This window comes from Rhinichthys klamathensis, unplaced genomic scaffold, assembly GCF_029890125.1.
Source record: "Rhinichthys klamathensis goyatoka isolate OS25496 unplaced genomic scaffold, OSU_Roscu_1.1 h1tg000180l_1, whole genome shotgun sequence".
Classification (NCBI taxonomy): domain Eukaryota; kingdom Metazoa; phylum Chordata; class Actinopteri; order Cypriniformes; family Leuciscidae; genus Rhinichthys; species Rhinichthys klamathensis.
The window spans coordinates 2,580,792-2,597,887 of NW_026606708.1; the positions used below are offsets into that span (position 1 = coordinate 2,580,792).

Below are 17,096 nucleotides of genomic sequence, written 5' to 3' on the forward strand. Positions count from 1 at the left end.
TTTTGTGACAGCGCCACCTACCGAACTGGATGATATAGCGGCGGCTGCGGTTTCAGGACCTCAGTTCTAGGATCCAGGTGGTTTAGTTTGTACATAGTATCAAGATCCACTTATTATATTAAGTCTTGTTAGGGAAAAAAAAAAAATATATATATATATATATATATTAACAAAGAAGATTATGGACTAGAAAAGCTCCTGCAACAGGTGGATTAGAGCAAGTAGCATCAAGCTACATTACACAATTTAAAATATTAATATTACACTTTTACTTAAAGCTCACTTCAACTCGCTCATCACTTTACTCGACTATGATGAGCGAGTTGTCATCATAGTCCGTCATTGTTGATACACTTGGAGCAGAATGGCATCTACGCGATTGTGGTGTTCTGTTCTTGGGTGTAATAACGAACAGTCATTTTGATGTTCCTAAATCCGAACCGCGGCTGAAGACACAGTGGTTGAGTTTTGTTTTCGAAGGGAAAATTCCCCAAGAGCAACGTCAATGCTTTCAATCATTTCTCACCACTGCTCCTGAAAAAAGAATCGGTGGCAACTATTTATGTTCCCTCACCTCCAGAAGAAGTAAGTGTAAAGTTTTATTAACTTTTAACGTTATATTCATCTTTGCAAATCGCGAAAAAAAGTTTTTCATGACCATTAAGTTAGTTTTAACGTCAATCTGTCAATGAACTAACATATACATCAGTAAACATAGCACACTTCTCTACCGTTACCCTGCCAGTGCATACAAAAATAGATCAAAGTGACATTACGTTAACCAACCATTCAGAAATGTCCTGTTTGAGCCTTCTTGGGGCCGTCATCTTGTTCCGGGTCCGACTCCGGTTCAAACTGATACGATTGCACAGATGTGTCCTCAGAGATTCCCGCTGCCATTACTCCAAAATATACCCTCAACTGTTGTCAAGGCAACACTCCACGTGCGTTGTATCAAAACGCCCGCAGTAAAGAGGGGCGGAGTGAGCGAAGCTCATTATCATTTAAAGGCATATGCACTGAAACTGCGTGCTGAAAACAGAGCTGTTTTTGACCAGGTAAAATTAGTGTTTTCTTAAAATACTAATGAGAATTTTTAATAAAAGTATATTACAAAGTTTTCATTTAGACCCTAAACATTCATATTAACTTGTACAAAAATGGCATTATACCCCTTTAACATTATTTTGTGGAGAAATGAACATGGAAATGCTATAGGTACATGAAATGATTTGGTTAGGGCGATGTTGTGAACTTTGTGTAAAATATTAGTGAAGTTTAGTTAATAACATAACTGTTCAAAATGTTATCTCACTGTGGATAAAAACCTAATAAAAATAAGGACTTCTACTGCTTCTATGCACTTCAATTCCCACTGAAATTCAAAGAAGTGAGAGTACCAAAGCTATTTACCGTGTGGTTATATGTAGGCCTTTAATTCAGATGTATGCTTATTGGTTTACCACTTTTAGATTAACTTAACCATAAATGTAATTAAAAGAGATGAAATCTGGACTATTTTTAAATGCTTGTCTCGGAAAAAAAATTTAACACTCTTTATTTACATTCGACACACCATACACTGTGCATAAAATAAGTGAATTTGAAGAACACACCAGATGGCAGAGATGTTGGACGTTTCCTCATTCATTATCCAGCATTTACAAACACTAATCAAATATTCCATATTCCGTGTGTGTGTGTGTGTGTGTGTGTGTGTGTGTGTGTGTGTGTGTGTGTGTGTGAGAGAGAGAGAGAGAGAGAGAGAGAGAGAGAGAGAGAGAGAGAGAGAGAGAGAGAGAGAGAGAGAGAGAGAGAGAGAGAGAGAGAGAGAGAGAGAGAGAGAGAGAGAGAGAGAGAGAGAGAGAGAGAGAGAGAGAGAGAGAGAGAGAGAGACAAAGAAAAGCGGAAGGAGCGACAAAAGTAAACAAAATCAATCATGTTGCATATGCAAAGCAGGGATCAAATTATCACATAGCCTACCTTAACAACACTGCTGTCTCTGAGTAATATATAATATATTACTGTCTCTATATGTTTGGAATATATTATATATTCCATCCATAACTTCACAAATCGGGTTTGACCAATAAATGACATTCAATAAATCAATGGACTATGTTGATAAAAATGCAAATTCACCTGCCGCAGACAACCTGCGTGTAACATGCATTACTTTAAGGTACGCTACCGTAAAATCGTGAGATGTTCAGAGGTTGCATACGATGCTGCTACACACTGCAACATTTACAGCACCATAATATAGACTGTGTCTGATTTACATTTAGTTCAGGCCTGTGAAGCACAAAATCAAATGGTACAAAACATCATTATAATTCCAGAACAATGAAAGTGTAGTGGAAGTTGATTTCGCCTGCTGCGAACTCACATCCTCATTGAATTATCTGCTGGTGTGTTATGATGATGCTGTGTGGATGGGGAAAACTCATCTGGCATATTTACTGCTGCTGTGTAATTTTATTTATAGGGCATACTATGTGTTCTGATAGGAGGCAGCCATCTGGTGGTGAAGCTCTTCACTGCATACTAAATAATAGCACTTGGTAAGTGATAGGCCTACAAAAATAGGCCTATGTGTGTTCAGTGTTGGCAGATGTTTCTTTTAAAACTCAGATATAATGGCTTGACTAGACGTTTTCTTACCTGTGTAGGTAGACATGTTTCTTATTGAACCAGGAACATTTGTGCTGGCTTATACATGATTTGGGATGGGACTAATCAAAAGGCTGAGAACCCGGATTTGCTACATGCTATTGCTTTGCTACTGAGTGGTTTAAGTTTGTATTGGATTTATGAGTAGTGTGGTTAACATTACACAAAGAGATTTTCACATTTTGTTCTACAACATGAGTTTAACGCCAACAAATGAGAATTTTGATTTGTGTGGATCTTAAGTAAGCTGCTAATAATTTGTTATATAAAGACTACATCATACAGCCGTAGTCGTACATAGCAACTTGTTAACAATGTTATCATATTTGAGGTACGATTGTTTATGAGAATGCGAAAGCCTAAAAGCTAGAGGAAATTTGGTGTAGGATTTACTTTGAAACAAATTTCACTCAGAAATTGCTTGAACATTTCAAAAAGCAAGTTACACACTGAATTAAACATAAAATATATCTCCAATGGGAATGAAAAATTTCATCACTGCGCAATAACAGACAGAAATGCATGCTTTAGAGACGCCTGAAATAGAAGAAATTTGTCAAGGAATGATGCTGTAAAATGTGGCTTGGGCATTATGAAAGGTTTTGTTGCATTATTCAGGCAAAAGCTTACAGCATAACAAGGTCTTCAAAGCTTTTATAGCTGTAAATCTTAAGATCTTTTTGTGCACTATTAAATATATTGCTGCTAAACAGATGTTGCATTGTTATTGCAGCATTGTGCAATGCTCAAGGGTTGTGTTTACATATCAGGCTCACAGCGCCTTTGATATTTTTGTAATTTTTGACCTACAAAGCAAAGGCTTCACATCACGCCCAAGAGGAACGCAAACATCAGAGTGCAGTCTTTGTAGTTGACTGTCTTGTCTGACAAATTCCCTTCTGAGCAACAAATTCCTGACAGAGATTCATTTATTGTTGATTTATATCACTACTAAAACCTCATTAGCAATGATCTCTCTCTCTCCCCCCCCCCCCCTCCCCCTCCCTCCCTCCTTCCCTCCCTCCTCTTCTTTTGTCCTTGTGGACATTGTTGTTTTTAGAATTTAAACTAAAACTTAAACCCAGAAGGGCTTTCTTTATTTTAAAAGCATTATACACTTTTGTTAAAACATTTGGGTTGAGTAATAAAAAAAACAAAGAAATTAATACATTTATTCAGCAAGGACACATTAAATTGGTCCAAAGTGACAGTAAAGGCATCTAAAATGATACATGTGTTCTACTTTCTATTCATCAAATAATCCTGCAAAAAATATTAAGACAAACTGTTTTCAACATTGATAATAATAAGAAATGTTTGTTAAGCACCAAATTATATTAGAATGATTTCTGAAGGATCATCCAGTGAAGACTGGAGTAATGATGCTGAAAATTCAGCCTTGAAATCACAGGAATTAATGGAATTTAAAATATATTCAAATAGAAAACAGTTCTTTTAAATTGAAATAATATTTCACAATATTACTGGGTTACACTTTATTTTAAGGTGTCATTGTAAAAGTGTGATTATATATTTAAGTAATAAGTAATCAACATGTACTTACTAAAGGGTTACTTACTTACTTAGGGTAGCATTAGGTTTTGGTTGAGGGTTAATTGCATGGTATTATGCATAATTAACTGTTATTAATTTACTATGGTAAGTACATGTAACAAGGGCACTGTAAAATAAAGTGTGTAACCTATTACTGTATTTACTATATTTTTTGATCTAGTAAATTCAGACTTGGTGAGCATAAGAAACATCTTTCAAAAAAAATAAAAAACCATAACCATTTAGCATGGTGTTCTCCCTGCTGTCTGCCACGCTTTACGTAGAGTAACCTGTATGTGGGGTGTCCACAAACGTTTGGCCATGTAGTGTATTTTAATGGTTCAATAATTGATAATAAGGCCCTTATAGGAGCGGGAGTCACATCAAGCACAGAGATATTAATAAAAGAGTCCTCAACGTGATGCTTATAATTGGTGTCAAGGAACTCCTCATACAGACACTGCACAAACTCTACTACATAATTCTGAGTAAAACTTTGTTTTAGTATGATAAAGTTGTCAATCTGGCAGAAACAAAGTTGTGTTGCGTTGATTTGGCAAGGTGTGTTGAGTGCAGCTTTTTACAAAAGATAAAGAGTTCATGTCGGGCCTAACACAATAGCTATTCTTTTACTGTGAAGTAACAAACATATCTGATTACAGCAAGAGAACAGGTTATTGTCGTCACCTTATTCCTCGACTGAATTTACCATTAATAATTTAAAAACTGACACCTTTGTTGGCAATGATATTGTTTCTGACACTGTTCTCAGCAGCCTTTGGACTAATAGGCTACAGTATGATAGAAGCTGTCAGTGCTACTGGATCCTGAAATAGATTCTCATCTAGTCTGGTTTTCTTCTTGGAAAAAAATATCTCCAGATTTCTAACCTCGCTAGATAAACGTAAATCGATCTAATAATGGCGAATGAGAAGATGCTTCCAGCCCAAGAGGCTGCCAAAATCTACCACACCAATTATGTGAGAAATGCCAGAGCCATCGGCGTCCTGTGGGCTGTTTTCACCTTATGCTTCGCCATCATTACTGTGGTGGTCTTCATTCAGCCCTATTGGATTGGTGACAGTGTTAACACCCCGCAGGCTGGATACTTTGGGCTTTTTCACTACTGTATTGGCAACCCCATCACCTCCGAATTGGTCTGTAAAGGAAGCGTGTTTGATTTTGCCTCGATCCCCTCTGGGGCTTTCAGGACTGCTATGTTTTTTGTTGGCACCTCAATGCTCCTTATCGTAGGCACCATCGTGTGCTTGGGTCTTTTCTTCTTCTGCAACTCCGCAAGTGTGTACAAGATATGCGCATGGATGCAAACATCTTCAGGTGGGCTAATAGTTTTCCAGTTGGACTCGCTAATAAGTATAAATACAGTAATGCTGCTTTAAAAATGCTTTAAACAAAAAAAAAGATGACATAATGTTTATTAATAGATTTATTTAGGGTAGCCATATTCCCTGTGAGGGATAGATGCAAAGTCATTCAATGACGTGTACTGTCTTAAAGGGATAGTTCACCCAAAAATGAAAATTCTGTCATCATGTACTCACCTGCTTGAAGGTGAGAGTATATATATTTATATAAAGCCTAACCAATTCTCTCACAACGTCATTTCATAGCGTAAAATTAAATATTGCGACTAACCTAATTAATCAGATCACAATTTTTCTATAAAAAGTAGGCCTATATAGGAAGGAGTTTAATTTTTTTTTTTACCTTTGCACTTGATGCTGTAGCTGTGCTGATGGTGATGGGTTGTATGATTTATCCGGACGGTTGGGATGCTCCGGAGGTAAAGCGAATGTGTGGCGAGCGGACGGGCAAGTACACACTGGGAAACTGCACCATTCGCTGGGCTTATATTCTAGGCATTATCAGCATCCTGGACTCAGGGTTACTGGCACTGCTTGCTTTCACTCTGGGCAACCGGCAAGACAAACTGCTGCCGGACGACTTCGAGGTGGAGGGAGCAAACAACGGATGAGGTAAGAGAAGGAATGATTAATCAATTAGGAATTGATATTTTAAAATTATTTACTAAATATTTATTCTCGACTGTATTTAGGATGCAATCTGTAGAAATACAATACAGTTTTAGTAATGATGATGTTTCCATTTGTTTGTAGGTAAAAAACCTAAACCCAACAGGAGATCTGCAGTGGACATGGAACTAGGCTACATTCGTACTAAAGCAAAACAAAATCATACAATCTTATTAACTTGAAAAGAAACAGTTTCAATTAAATTCAAATGTATGTATGTGCATAGCACCTTTCATAATAAATATTGTTCTAAAGCAGCGTTGCAATTTTTTCAACCCACGTTTCCACTTTAAACTGTTATAAATCTTGGATACTTTGGGGCACAGACTTAAGTTTGGTCTGTAGACTGTTTTTAAAGGAGACACATATTGTATATTATTGTAGAAAAAATATGAAAGTGAAATTTAAAAAAAAGGTTATAGAAGTTTAGGTTTATGAAAATGTAAAAATATAATTCTTTTTATTTTATATAAAATATATATTTTACAAAACATGTTTTACTTTAAAACTGCAAGAACATCAAAGCCTGAACAAGTGAACAAGTTATATGTTCCTAATTTTAGGTTGATATTTCAAAAATAAATATAAATAAAACTTTTCCACTAGATGACAACCATTCGACTCCATTGGTGAGCACCTTTTTTTTTTTTTTTTTTTTTTTTTTTACTTGGATGTTGTCCTTTGAACTCTTGGCATTAAAGCAAACTGAGGTTTCTACCCATATTTCATTATTTTTCATGCCTAACTGAACGCTATTGAGTCTGAAAATGTCCGTGGTGTAAAGTTTTTTTTTTTTTTTTTTTGTAAAGTAATAAATTACTGTTCCTGATCACCAAATATGACACCAAATATGAAAACTAGATCGTGCTTTAAAATGATATAGTTATAGACGCATGCTGCATGCAGTTTTGTTTATTAAATGCTAGAGCGCCAAATTTTACAGAATGTACCTTTAACAAAATCTACACATTTTAGCGATAGCTGTAAATATGATCACAATAAAGTAATTTTTTTCCAGTCTTTAGAGAGCAGAATGAAAAGGTTATCAAGTAAAAATGTCTGAAAAGTACCATTTTCCTTAACCCCCAGCATCCCAGATTGAAAAATCCTGGTTTATATGATGTATTAAATGTTCTAAAAAAATCAAGCACGTGCATTTGTTTTTTTCCAGCACTCTTTTCCTTTTCCTTTTTTATTGTTTTGCACAAATATCCACCCAAAAGGTTGGTGACAATTACAGTGAAAGGTAACCTGCATTTTATAACATTTATATAACCTCCATTTTATAGCATTTAATTTTTTTGAGAACAGCAAGACAGACAAACAGGTACACCCATCTTCCAAATGCTTTATTAAAACACTTCTATCCAGCTAAATAACCTTAGCTTAGATGCAATAGTAGGATTTTCTTTTTAAAAACTGTACATGGCTGTAATATACAGATCAAGGCAAACTCTTTGGTACACATATATACAGACACACACGCATGCACATGCGCGCACACATAAACACATACGTACAACACACACTCAGACAATAAATGTTTCTTCTTTTTTTCCCCCCACAAATATAATTTTTCGGTGGCCCTTTGACAGTTACTCACTTTATGTGAAAGCTTCTTGTACACAAAATGTATTGACCATGAGTGAGAAGACTTCAGCTCTTAAAAATCTAATCTGAGACAGACGAGATCAAAACCTACTGAACTAATAAACACACAAAAGACACTTGTATAGTTGAGAGATAAACACAGAAGTGTGGCGAGTCTTGACGCAGGACAGAACATCTTAATTTATACTCTACAGTCAAAAAGGTAAACCAAATAATTCCCTTTCCAGAAACCACTTTTTCTTTTTCTTTTTTCACTACAAGTAACAAAATGATCTCTTGTGCCTCGCACTGCAGTCCGAGCTGTCAGCACTCTGGAGGAGTAAGCACGGCAAAAAAACAGACCCTTATCTTAATATTTTATAACTTAAAACTGAGAATTCCCCAGGTACCTAAACAGGCATTTCCTAGGTCTACATTTCATCCTTTGCCAAGATAAAAGGGAAGGTAGAAAGATCACAGCAGGTGTGACCCTCACACAAAATATCTTAAGTCTGAAGGAGTAGGAAAAAAAACAGCTAGAACAAAAACAGACAGGTTTACTATTCCTCTGGCGAACCCAGCAAAAGAAATCACTCAGATTAACCGAAGAAAAATAAGTATGCCGATATGCTCTATAAACTGGAAAGTGATCTGTTGCAGTCTCTGGAGAGTGCCTGGAGTATGTGCAGTGAGGTGAAGAGGCCACTAGAGGGCAAGCCAAGCGTGTCGCAGACAGTCGGCAGCAGTGGCTCTTTTCTCTGGCAGGAGCTCCAGCATAGGAAGCAGGAAATCAGCGAAGGTCTCGGCCTCCTCACGAGACCACTCGTATTTATCCATCAGAACCTCCAGCAAACCCCACGGCTTCAGTTTAGTGATGTGCTTCAGGTCACCTACAGAAAGCACACAATTAAGATTCCAAGCTTCCCATTCCATGCATTTACCCCTATATATTTTTACATCTTTATAATGTTTGTTTTTTAATGTCTCGTAACGTTTACCATTAATAAACATGTTGCCCCATAAAGCCCCATTTAATCATCATTAAACCATTTTAAATTGATAATGTGATGCACTTCAAAGTGAAAATATATTCAACAAGAATGAATGTTCAAAGTAGGTTACATTAGGAGGCAGAGCTAGTTAATACATTTTCATTGCAAATATTTTTTTGGAATATTGTGCACCGATGATTTGCACAAAAAAAGAACAGGAATGTGCATTAAATTCAAACTTCGATTACATGCTGTCTGTAAAATGTATCTAAATCCAAATACACACACACACAAAAATAATTCATGAAGCTTTGTTTTAGAAAGAGATACACTACTGTTGAAAAGTCTGGGGTCACTAAGATCTTTTTTATATTTTTTATTTAGCAAGGACCATTTTAAATAGAAATCTTTTGACCAATTTAATTTATGTTCTCTTGAACTTTTTATTCATCCAAAAATCAGGAAAATCAGGAAATGTATAATGGTTTCCAAAAAATAGAATCAAATATACGTTTTCAGAATTGATAAAAAAAAATCTTGAGCACCAAATCAGCATATTAGAATGATTTCTAGAGGATCATGTAACATGTAATGGATGCTGAAAATTCACAAGATTAAATTACATTTAAAAAAAATTTATAAATAAAAATACATTTCTTTTTAATTGTAATATTTCATAATGTTACTGATTATACTGAATTTTAATCAAATAAAATGCAGCCTTGGTGAGCATAAGAGAAAATATATATATATATATATATATATATATATATATATATATATATATATATATATTTTAAAACAAAAAATCACTGACCCCAAACCTTTGAACAGTAGCGTACATTACATACACATTTTAGTTTGCAATTCAACTTAATAATCTGAAGTGAAAGCATCATGACCAGATATAAAAGTTATTCATAATGACCGTGTTACCTTTCTTGCCGAAAAACTCCTTGGAATATTTTCCGGTCAATACGAGTTTGCGTGGGACAGCCCCCAGCAGTTCAATGATCAAAGCAATGTGGTCTACCATCACACACAGAGTGTGTCGAGCAGGGAGGGGGGTGGTGAGGTGGAGGGGAGGACAAAACAATGGACAACTTGATCAGACAGTGTTAATACAGTCATTCACCCATCCTGAGAGAAGGGAGACGAAAGGGAAGGCAAGGAGCCATGTCCTGACAGCACAGATAGCGGTCACACACTGAAGAACTTCCAGATTAAAGATTGTAAGAAGAATTGGACTTGTGTGTTTTTTGAGCTTCGGCTGCCTCTGGTAGAGCTTCAAGCGAAGTCATGCCACACTTCTGCGGCTTTGAAGCTATAACAGTTCGTCTGTTGTGCTGAGGGCCCACTTCTAAGAAGAGCCTCATTGAGAACTACTGGACTACTGTGCCGAGGAAGATATTTAGCCAAACCTTCAGAAAACTAGGTGTGACACAAGGCTGTGCTGTAAATGAAGCTGCTGGAATCTCCTCTCTTCCCTTCAAACCTCTCCCTCAGGGTAGGGCTCTACCTGACTGACAGGCGTACCTTTCCGGCTGAAATATTCCTGTGAAAATTTCCCGCTCAGAGCATAGTGACGGGGGATATGCCCCAAAAGCTCAATAATCAGAGCAAGGTGGTCTGAGAGAGAGGGAAGACAGAGACAGAAAGAGAACATGAACATGGAATGGGGACAAGCAGGAAAAACATGGTCAGGATCCAAAAAAAGAAAAAGGATAAACTCAAGGCAAATGACAGTGGGTCAGAATGACAGATTACAAGCTAAACAGGGTGTCTAACATAAGTGTCTCCAACTAGAATATAAATATTTGTTACATGGCTCTCTGGAATACTTAATTCTGATGGGATTTTGGCATCAAATATTTTTGCAATATGAACACTAAACTTCAGACACACTCTTCCTAAAGGGGATTTTAAATATTAAAATGCAGGTCAATGCCTATAAGCCAATAATTATTTACATGTTAAGCTAAATAAATATAGATAAATGGTTCATAATAAAAATTCTACACTATTTTGTCAAAATAAAATATAAAACAAAATGTTAAGCATCACAACGTTATAGAGTATGGATTGATATCAATTGATATTTGCTTAAGGTTATATTTAAATATTATTATTACTGTTTTTAATTATTATTATTACAAGATAATGGCTCATTAATAAATTCTTGATAAATGCTCATCAGGTTAATCTAAATGTAAAAATAGGATAAATATGTATCCACAATAAAAAAATACAACTTATTAGAGAAACTGTTTATGCATATATATATATATTGGTAATTGGACAATATATAAATCCAATGCGAGCCTACTCATCTAAAAGAAAATATAAATATATATATATATTAATATAAATGTATAAAAGCTCTGAAAACATTACATTTTCATAAAACAACTTAGAAATATGGCCATTTTAACTGATATGATCACAGTTATAGCCACAGAGAAGGGCTGCTCAATAATCATTTTGGTTAATACTCAGGTCATAATTATTTAATTGACTTTGCATTTATTACTTTTTTTTTGTTAAACTTGTCTTTTTAACAGTGGACTTCCTTAAACTTTAAACATAATTCAAATGAAAAACAAAATGTACATGAATTTAAAAAAAAAAAAATTGGGGAAATGGGGGCACTGCTTTATAACACGACAAACCGAGAGCATCATTGGGAAACAGAATGTGGCATTATATTTGCTTTAACTTAATTATCTTGTTATCGAAACCAAAATCCTAATTGAAAATAAACTTGGATTGCTCAGCTCTACCACGGAAGTACAACTAAGTGTCTCTCCTCCAGTGGCACATAAACAGAACAAGAATGAGCGAAAGGGATGGAACGGTTACTGGAAAAACCATGAGACACACAGATAACTACAGGTAATGTTCTCTAAGCCTATCAGAAATAGAGAGGCGATTTAGGAAGGGCAAGGAAGTAGTTCAAAGTGTGATCTAATTCTGCACACTTGATATTTAGGAAAATTACATCAGCAGATTAAAGTGCAACATGGTCTACCACAAGAGTAAGAAGTTAAGAACACAGCATGCTTTCTGGTATCTGGCTGTCTCTCCAGTTTGACTTCTTGTCAGACCAGATTCTGCTAAATACCTTGCAGATATACAAATACAGTAAGTAAACCACAATACACAACTAACTACCAAATGCTGTGTAGCCCGTTAAATGACTCACTTTGGCAATCGACCTGAAAAGTCACTTGATCAGGATAAGTAGAGTATCTCGTTACTTGCATGTATTATCCTTAAATGAGGAAACATATTGTGGCTCAATGCATGCAAATTCTGATCATGACTAACATAACTGACAAGGTGTGTTTAAACAGCCCACTGCAAACACAATTAGATGACAAATGTCAGAATGCCCTAGAAACAACTAAGCTTTACTGATAATGGTAATAAATTAGGTTTATAGTGCACAAATTATTCCCACTCTCAATCAATTTCTAAAGCATGCAAAATATGCATCTTTCTGTCTTAGTTTAGTAAGAGTATAAAATAAGAATAGAAGATCAGGAGGAACAAAGAAACATGGGTCAATAACAGAGGCAGAAGTAGTGGGCGAAAGGTGGAGGAGGAGGAGGAGGAAGTCAATATAAAGAGGAAGTTTAAAGAAGAGGCCATTTTCATGCATTTTAACAGCAGGCTCTGACTGTTAGTAGGGAAATAACCACAGGATTATAGCCATTAAAGCACTGTAATGTCAATACATCTCAGTAAAGAAGAAAACAACAAAATCAATACTTAGGTAGCGAGAAATTGATATGACTTTCAGACAGTATATTGCCAGTCATATCAAAACTGAAATCATTAGGCAAGTGTCTTTTTTGTAGACATGCACTGGTATTTAATCGAGATAAATTTGTATTACTGTACAACCTTCCTCAATAAATGTATTAAATGTATTAATTTAATTCATCATTTTTGATAATATTTCAGACAGAAAATCGTGAATGTAAAGAAGCAATGCATTACCTTCATCTCTGGAGTAATCTTCACCAGAGTGAGGCTCAAACAAATAATCGCCAGTGGCCAATTCAAACGCCTGAAAAGAGAGAAAAACATCAAAGCCTGAATTGTTGTCAAATTGGTTGACCTTTGCTCACCAGAGTATCTGTGGATGTATGACTGATGAAAGAGCATGTGCAGTTTCTCACCATGCAGGCCGTGCTCCATACGTCAGCAGGTGTGCTGTACCCGGATCCTAGCAGCACCTCCAGGGAGCGGTACTGTCGGGTCTGAATGTCTTCAGTAAAGTGCTTGTGCTGAAGGACAGAAAGGTTCACACTAGTGTTGTAGTCAAGACCACCTAAACCGAGACCAAGACCAGTGTGTGTTGATAAGACAAGACCAAAGCAGGGCGAGACTGAGTCAAGACCAAGAACCAGCACTGCTTAAATAATCTAAAAGATCCATTTACTGCCTAAGAAATATCTTATATTTAATAAATAAATACAATTAGAATAATAAGACACTATACAGAGCTGTTAACAATCAAATTAAATCTCTAACAGCATCTGAACTGGTACAAATACAACTGCATAAATAATGTTGAGATTAATGCTTTAAAAACAACTTCTTGTTTATTGAACATTTTAATAAAATCAATATCAGACTTGCAATCATGCTCATATTTGTGAAAACAGCTCTCTTGCTCTTGTGATATTGCTTGCTTAATTATCATATGTTAATATATAAAAATAATGATCTCATACAAGTATTTTTTCGTAATCATATATCTTCATTTTTGTGGCCATTTTTATTAATTTTAGTGACATTTTGACACAATCCCTTGTTAATTTCTGACCCACCACAACAGTAATAAAATAAATCAAATTAGAAATGAGTTATTCCTGCATTTGTGGTTTAGACTAGTTTTGTTCAAGAAATATTATTATTATCTGTGTTGAAAATAGTTGTGCTGCTTAATATAGATATCATAAATATTTTTACTGTCATTTTCTGATCAATTTAACGCACCCTAACTGAATAAAAGTAATAATTGCTGACCAAATGGTAGCGTACATTTCATAATTTGACATTTTATATTTATATATTATAGCACATAAATTGTACATGGTGTATATCTGCGTTGCTATACATAAATGACTACAATATTGATTTCATCTGATTATTAAAGGGGTGATGAACTGAGAAATCAAATTTTCCTTGAGCTTTTGACATCTAAGAGGTCATCAAATTATAAGAATATCCTGTAAGTTTCAGAACTGAAAACGTCCTTGTTAGTCCAATAAAAGCTTTTATTGACACCAGGCTCAGCAAACGACTCGTTTTTCAAAGTGGGGAACTATGACGACAAAGAGGATAAAACACCACCCCCGCAGAAGAAGATCAACGCCTACTTCAACACGGCCGGTTTAGCCCCGCCCACCGATTCGCGCATTACACGAAACTCATTATAATATGCAAAACTGCTATCCACTCACAGCAGTGGGCGTTTACTTCCAAGTCTTCAATGCGAGACGCCCATAAAAACCGAGCGTTTTTGAGCTAGGCTCAAAACTAGGGTAGAAAATAGCCTATTACTTATTCATTTTGATGTTTTTGAATGTAAAAACCAAGCGAACGTCATAAGTTGACCTCAGACAACAATATAAAACAATTTAAAAAGCCAGTTCATGACCCCTTTAAAGAGCCTTACCACCCAGCAGGCGTTGCCAAGGTCAGCAATCTTGACCTTGATCTGGTCAGAGTTGAGTGGATCCAGTGGATTGACCAACAGGCTTCCAGCTGACAACTTATCTGGAAGAGAAGAAAGAGCCAATCAAACAACAGCCATGTGATCATTGTAGAGTGACTCATCAAAGATTCTCACTTTGTGTTTACCTGACAATAGCATTTTGGGTTGGGAACGACATGAGGGTATGTAAATAATGGCAATTTAAATTTGTGTGAACTATCCCTTTAATACAAAAAGTTGCCAGCATGTAAGGAGGGACATATAAAGTAGAAATAAACCAATAATATATTCTCTGAAAATCCTCACTAAAATACTAGAAAACACACTGACCATTCTTTAGCTTATCCTTGTTCTGTTCCCTGGCTCTGGTTCTAGTCTTTTGCTGATCTTGCTCCCCAGATGGAAGCTCTGCCTCCTCCACCAGCTCTCGTCCTGAGGTCCCGTTACTATAGCTGGCCTGGTCCAGTTCCGGGGACTCTGCCCCATTACAGTACTCATACATGCTTTGAACTGTGTCCTCTGGGCCTGTGTTCGCATTATGGTGGTCCTCCTGTAGAAGTTGGCCATGTTGCTGGTCACATTGATCGTCCTCCTCAGGTTGTCTTTGACTGGAGTGCATGCAGCCGTTACAGTTGAGCTCAAGTGACGCATCTGATGTTAGTCTCTCTCTGGTCTCCACTATGACGAGAGATGCAGAGAAATAGAAACATGATTGAGATGTGCTAATGGCAAATGATTTGTACTTTTAATTAAAAGTCACAAAAAGGATATTACAGCTTTTAACTATTTATTAACTATAATAAATATAACAAAATGTTCATACAAATAGAAACTAACTTATTGTGTTCTCAGTAGCAATATCCCGCAGTGATGCCTGTCGGAGTGGGGCGTAGGAGGGGGATTTGGGGGATTCTGGGTCATCCTCCTCCCCATCCTCTTCTCTGCCTTCAGGCCCAATCTCCATCTCCTCTAAGTCCATAATGCACTTCTCCAGGAGCTCCGCTTGACGCTTCTGCTTCTTCTTTAGCTTCTTTTTCTTGTTTTTCGACATTTTCGGTGCCTGAGGAAAAGGTGGGTAATCATGTTAATGCTAAAAAGCAAAAGCATCTTAACTGAAACACTCCAGTGGCCTGTTGCATGAAGTGTCAGAGTAGGTTTAGAGTTGACAAAACCATGCAAACCCAACCTGGTATAGCTTAGGTTCAGCGGGCTCACAACGCTCAATATAAACGTTCTCTGTCAACTAGGGATGTTTTTTTTCCTAACCGACAGCAGAAGCTTGTTAACCGATCATTAACTGCTAACTGACAAGATTATGTTAAATTAGAATTAAATTAGAATGGATAAGAGTCCATTAAAAATAACAAAATTTCAGGGGTTTAGTTTTACATGCGCAAAAATCAGCATACACAACAGAACATGAGGATTCATCATCACATCACGCACCTGCAGCGCTTGTGAACAGAGAAAAACAGAATAAAATCATAAATATATATATATATATATAAGGAATAAATATGTGAAATATATTTCACTTAATTAACAGATTTACAAAATGAAAGAAAAAACTGTGCGACAATTAGCACATGCTGAGTTTCGGCTCATTTTTGTGATGACCTCCAAAAACATGTACACTGAAAGGAAACCGATACAGCAAAAGCGGCATTCTGTTTATTTTCTTTATTTTACAAAAGCAAGGTTTTGTTTTTATTGTGAGTGTACACAAATAAAGTAATTTATTACTTTACAGTTTCGAATGATGTCTTACTCTTATCTGTATGACTATAAATGACGGAGATGTCTCCACTGTTATAAGAAAACAATTCAAGTAATCACGCAGACGCCTCACGCACGCACACACACACACACACACACAACATATCAGCTCTAGCATTACCTTGACATCACAGCCTGTTCATTATCAAAATAAAATGCAGTCAACCAAACATATAAAAAGTCACACTGCTCAATTTTAATAGTCCATAGAACAATCTGTGCCGTTCAGCGTGACCACCGACTCACTGTGGTGTTATGCCATATTGGAACGCGATGGAAGTAAAAAACAGTTAACATAATAAAATAAGTTTAGAATCCAAATACATTGTGAAAATGGAAACATTTGGATTTGTGCCGAATAAAAGAGGTAGGTTATTTGAGCCTAATGCCAGTTTCTGTTATGCTTTAAATGAATTCGTTTTGTCTTGAAGTTTCTACAGCTACATTGTTCTGTTCTGAATACAGTTATATTTAAAGGATTTGTTGTGGAGTGAGGTAACTAAAATAGCCTATATCTATGTTTATAGTGTTTAAACTGTTTGTAAACATTTTGCTTTATTTACCGGTATTTTACATGAATGTGAAATGTTTTTGAAAGTAATAATAAAATGCAATTTATCAGTTTTTTTCTCTCTCAAAAACTGAAGATTTAGTAAATCCTGTGATGGCAAAGCTGAATGTTCAGCATCATTACTCCAGTGTCACATGTTCCTTCAGAAATCATTCTAA

At 36.0% G+C, this 17,096-nt stretch overlaps 2 protein-coding genes across 3 annotated transcripts in view; one reads left to right on the forward strand and one right to left on the reverse strand.

Annotated features, from left to right (window-relative positions):
• The first annotated feature begins 5,100 nt into the window (after nucleotides 1-5,100).
• lhfpl5b (LHFPL tetraspan subfamily member 5b) lies at nucleotides 5,101-6,533 on the forward strand. The gene is made up of 3 exons (XM_056261126.1): nucleotides 5,101-5,565; nucleotides 5,976-6,224; nucleotides 6,366-6,533. The coding sequence occupies exons 1-2, from the start codon at nucleotides 5,148-5,150 to the stop codon at nucleotides 6,221-6,223; spliced, it is 666 nt and encodes a 221-aa protein (XP_056117101.1). The 5' UTR covers nucleotides 5,101-5,147; the 3' UTR covers nucleotide 6,224; nucleotides 6,366-6,533.
• Nucleotides 6,534-7,609: 1,076 nt separating this feature from the next.
• The window catches only part of srpk1a (SRSF protein kinase 1a), a 43,769-nt gene continuing 34,282 nt past the window's right edge, over nucleotides 7,610-17,096 (reverse strand). Inside the window, exons 10-16 of one of the 2 annotated variants that reach the window (XM_056261015.1) lie at nucleotides 15,429-15,651; nucleotides 14,922-15,269; nucleotides 14,553-14,653; nucleotides 13,048-13,155; nucleotides 12,866-12,935; nucleotides 10,400-10,492; nucleotides 7,610-8,761 (exon numbers count right to left, since the gene is read on the reverse strand). In XM_056261015.1, the coding sequence (XP_056116990.1) occupies nucleotides 8,577-8,761; nucleotides 10,400-10,492; nucleotides 12,866-12,935; nucleotides 13,048-13,155; nucleotides 14,553-14,653; nucleotides 14,922-15,269; nucleotides 15,429-15,651 (1,128 nt within the window). In that variant the 3' untranslated portion in view covers nucleotides 7,610-8,576. Of the gene's footprint in view, nucleotides 8,762-9,799; nucleotides 9,893-10,399; nucleotides 10,493-12,865; nucleotides 12,936-13,047; nucleotides 13,156-14,552; nucleotides 14,654-14,921; nucleotides 15,270-15,428; nucleotides 15,652-17,096 lie in introns of both variants that reach the window. The other variant, XM_056261014.1, reaches the window with a different exon arrangement.

Bases quoted from the DNA above. Each gene is read 5' to 3' on its own strand.
- lhfpl5b (XM_056261126.1), top strand. From the start codon at position 5,148: ATGGCGAATGAGAAGATGCTTCCAGCCCAAGAGGCTGCCAAAATCTAC. The intron at 5,566-5,975 runs GTGGGCTAATAG...TTGATGCTGTAG, and splicing joins ATGGATGCAAACATCTTCAG to CTGTGCTGATGGTGATGGGT.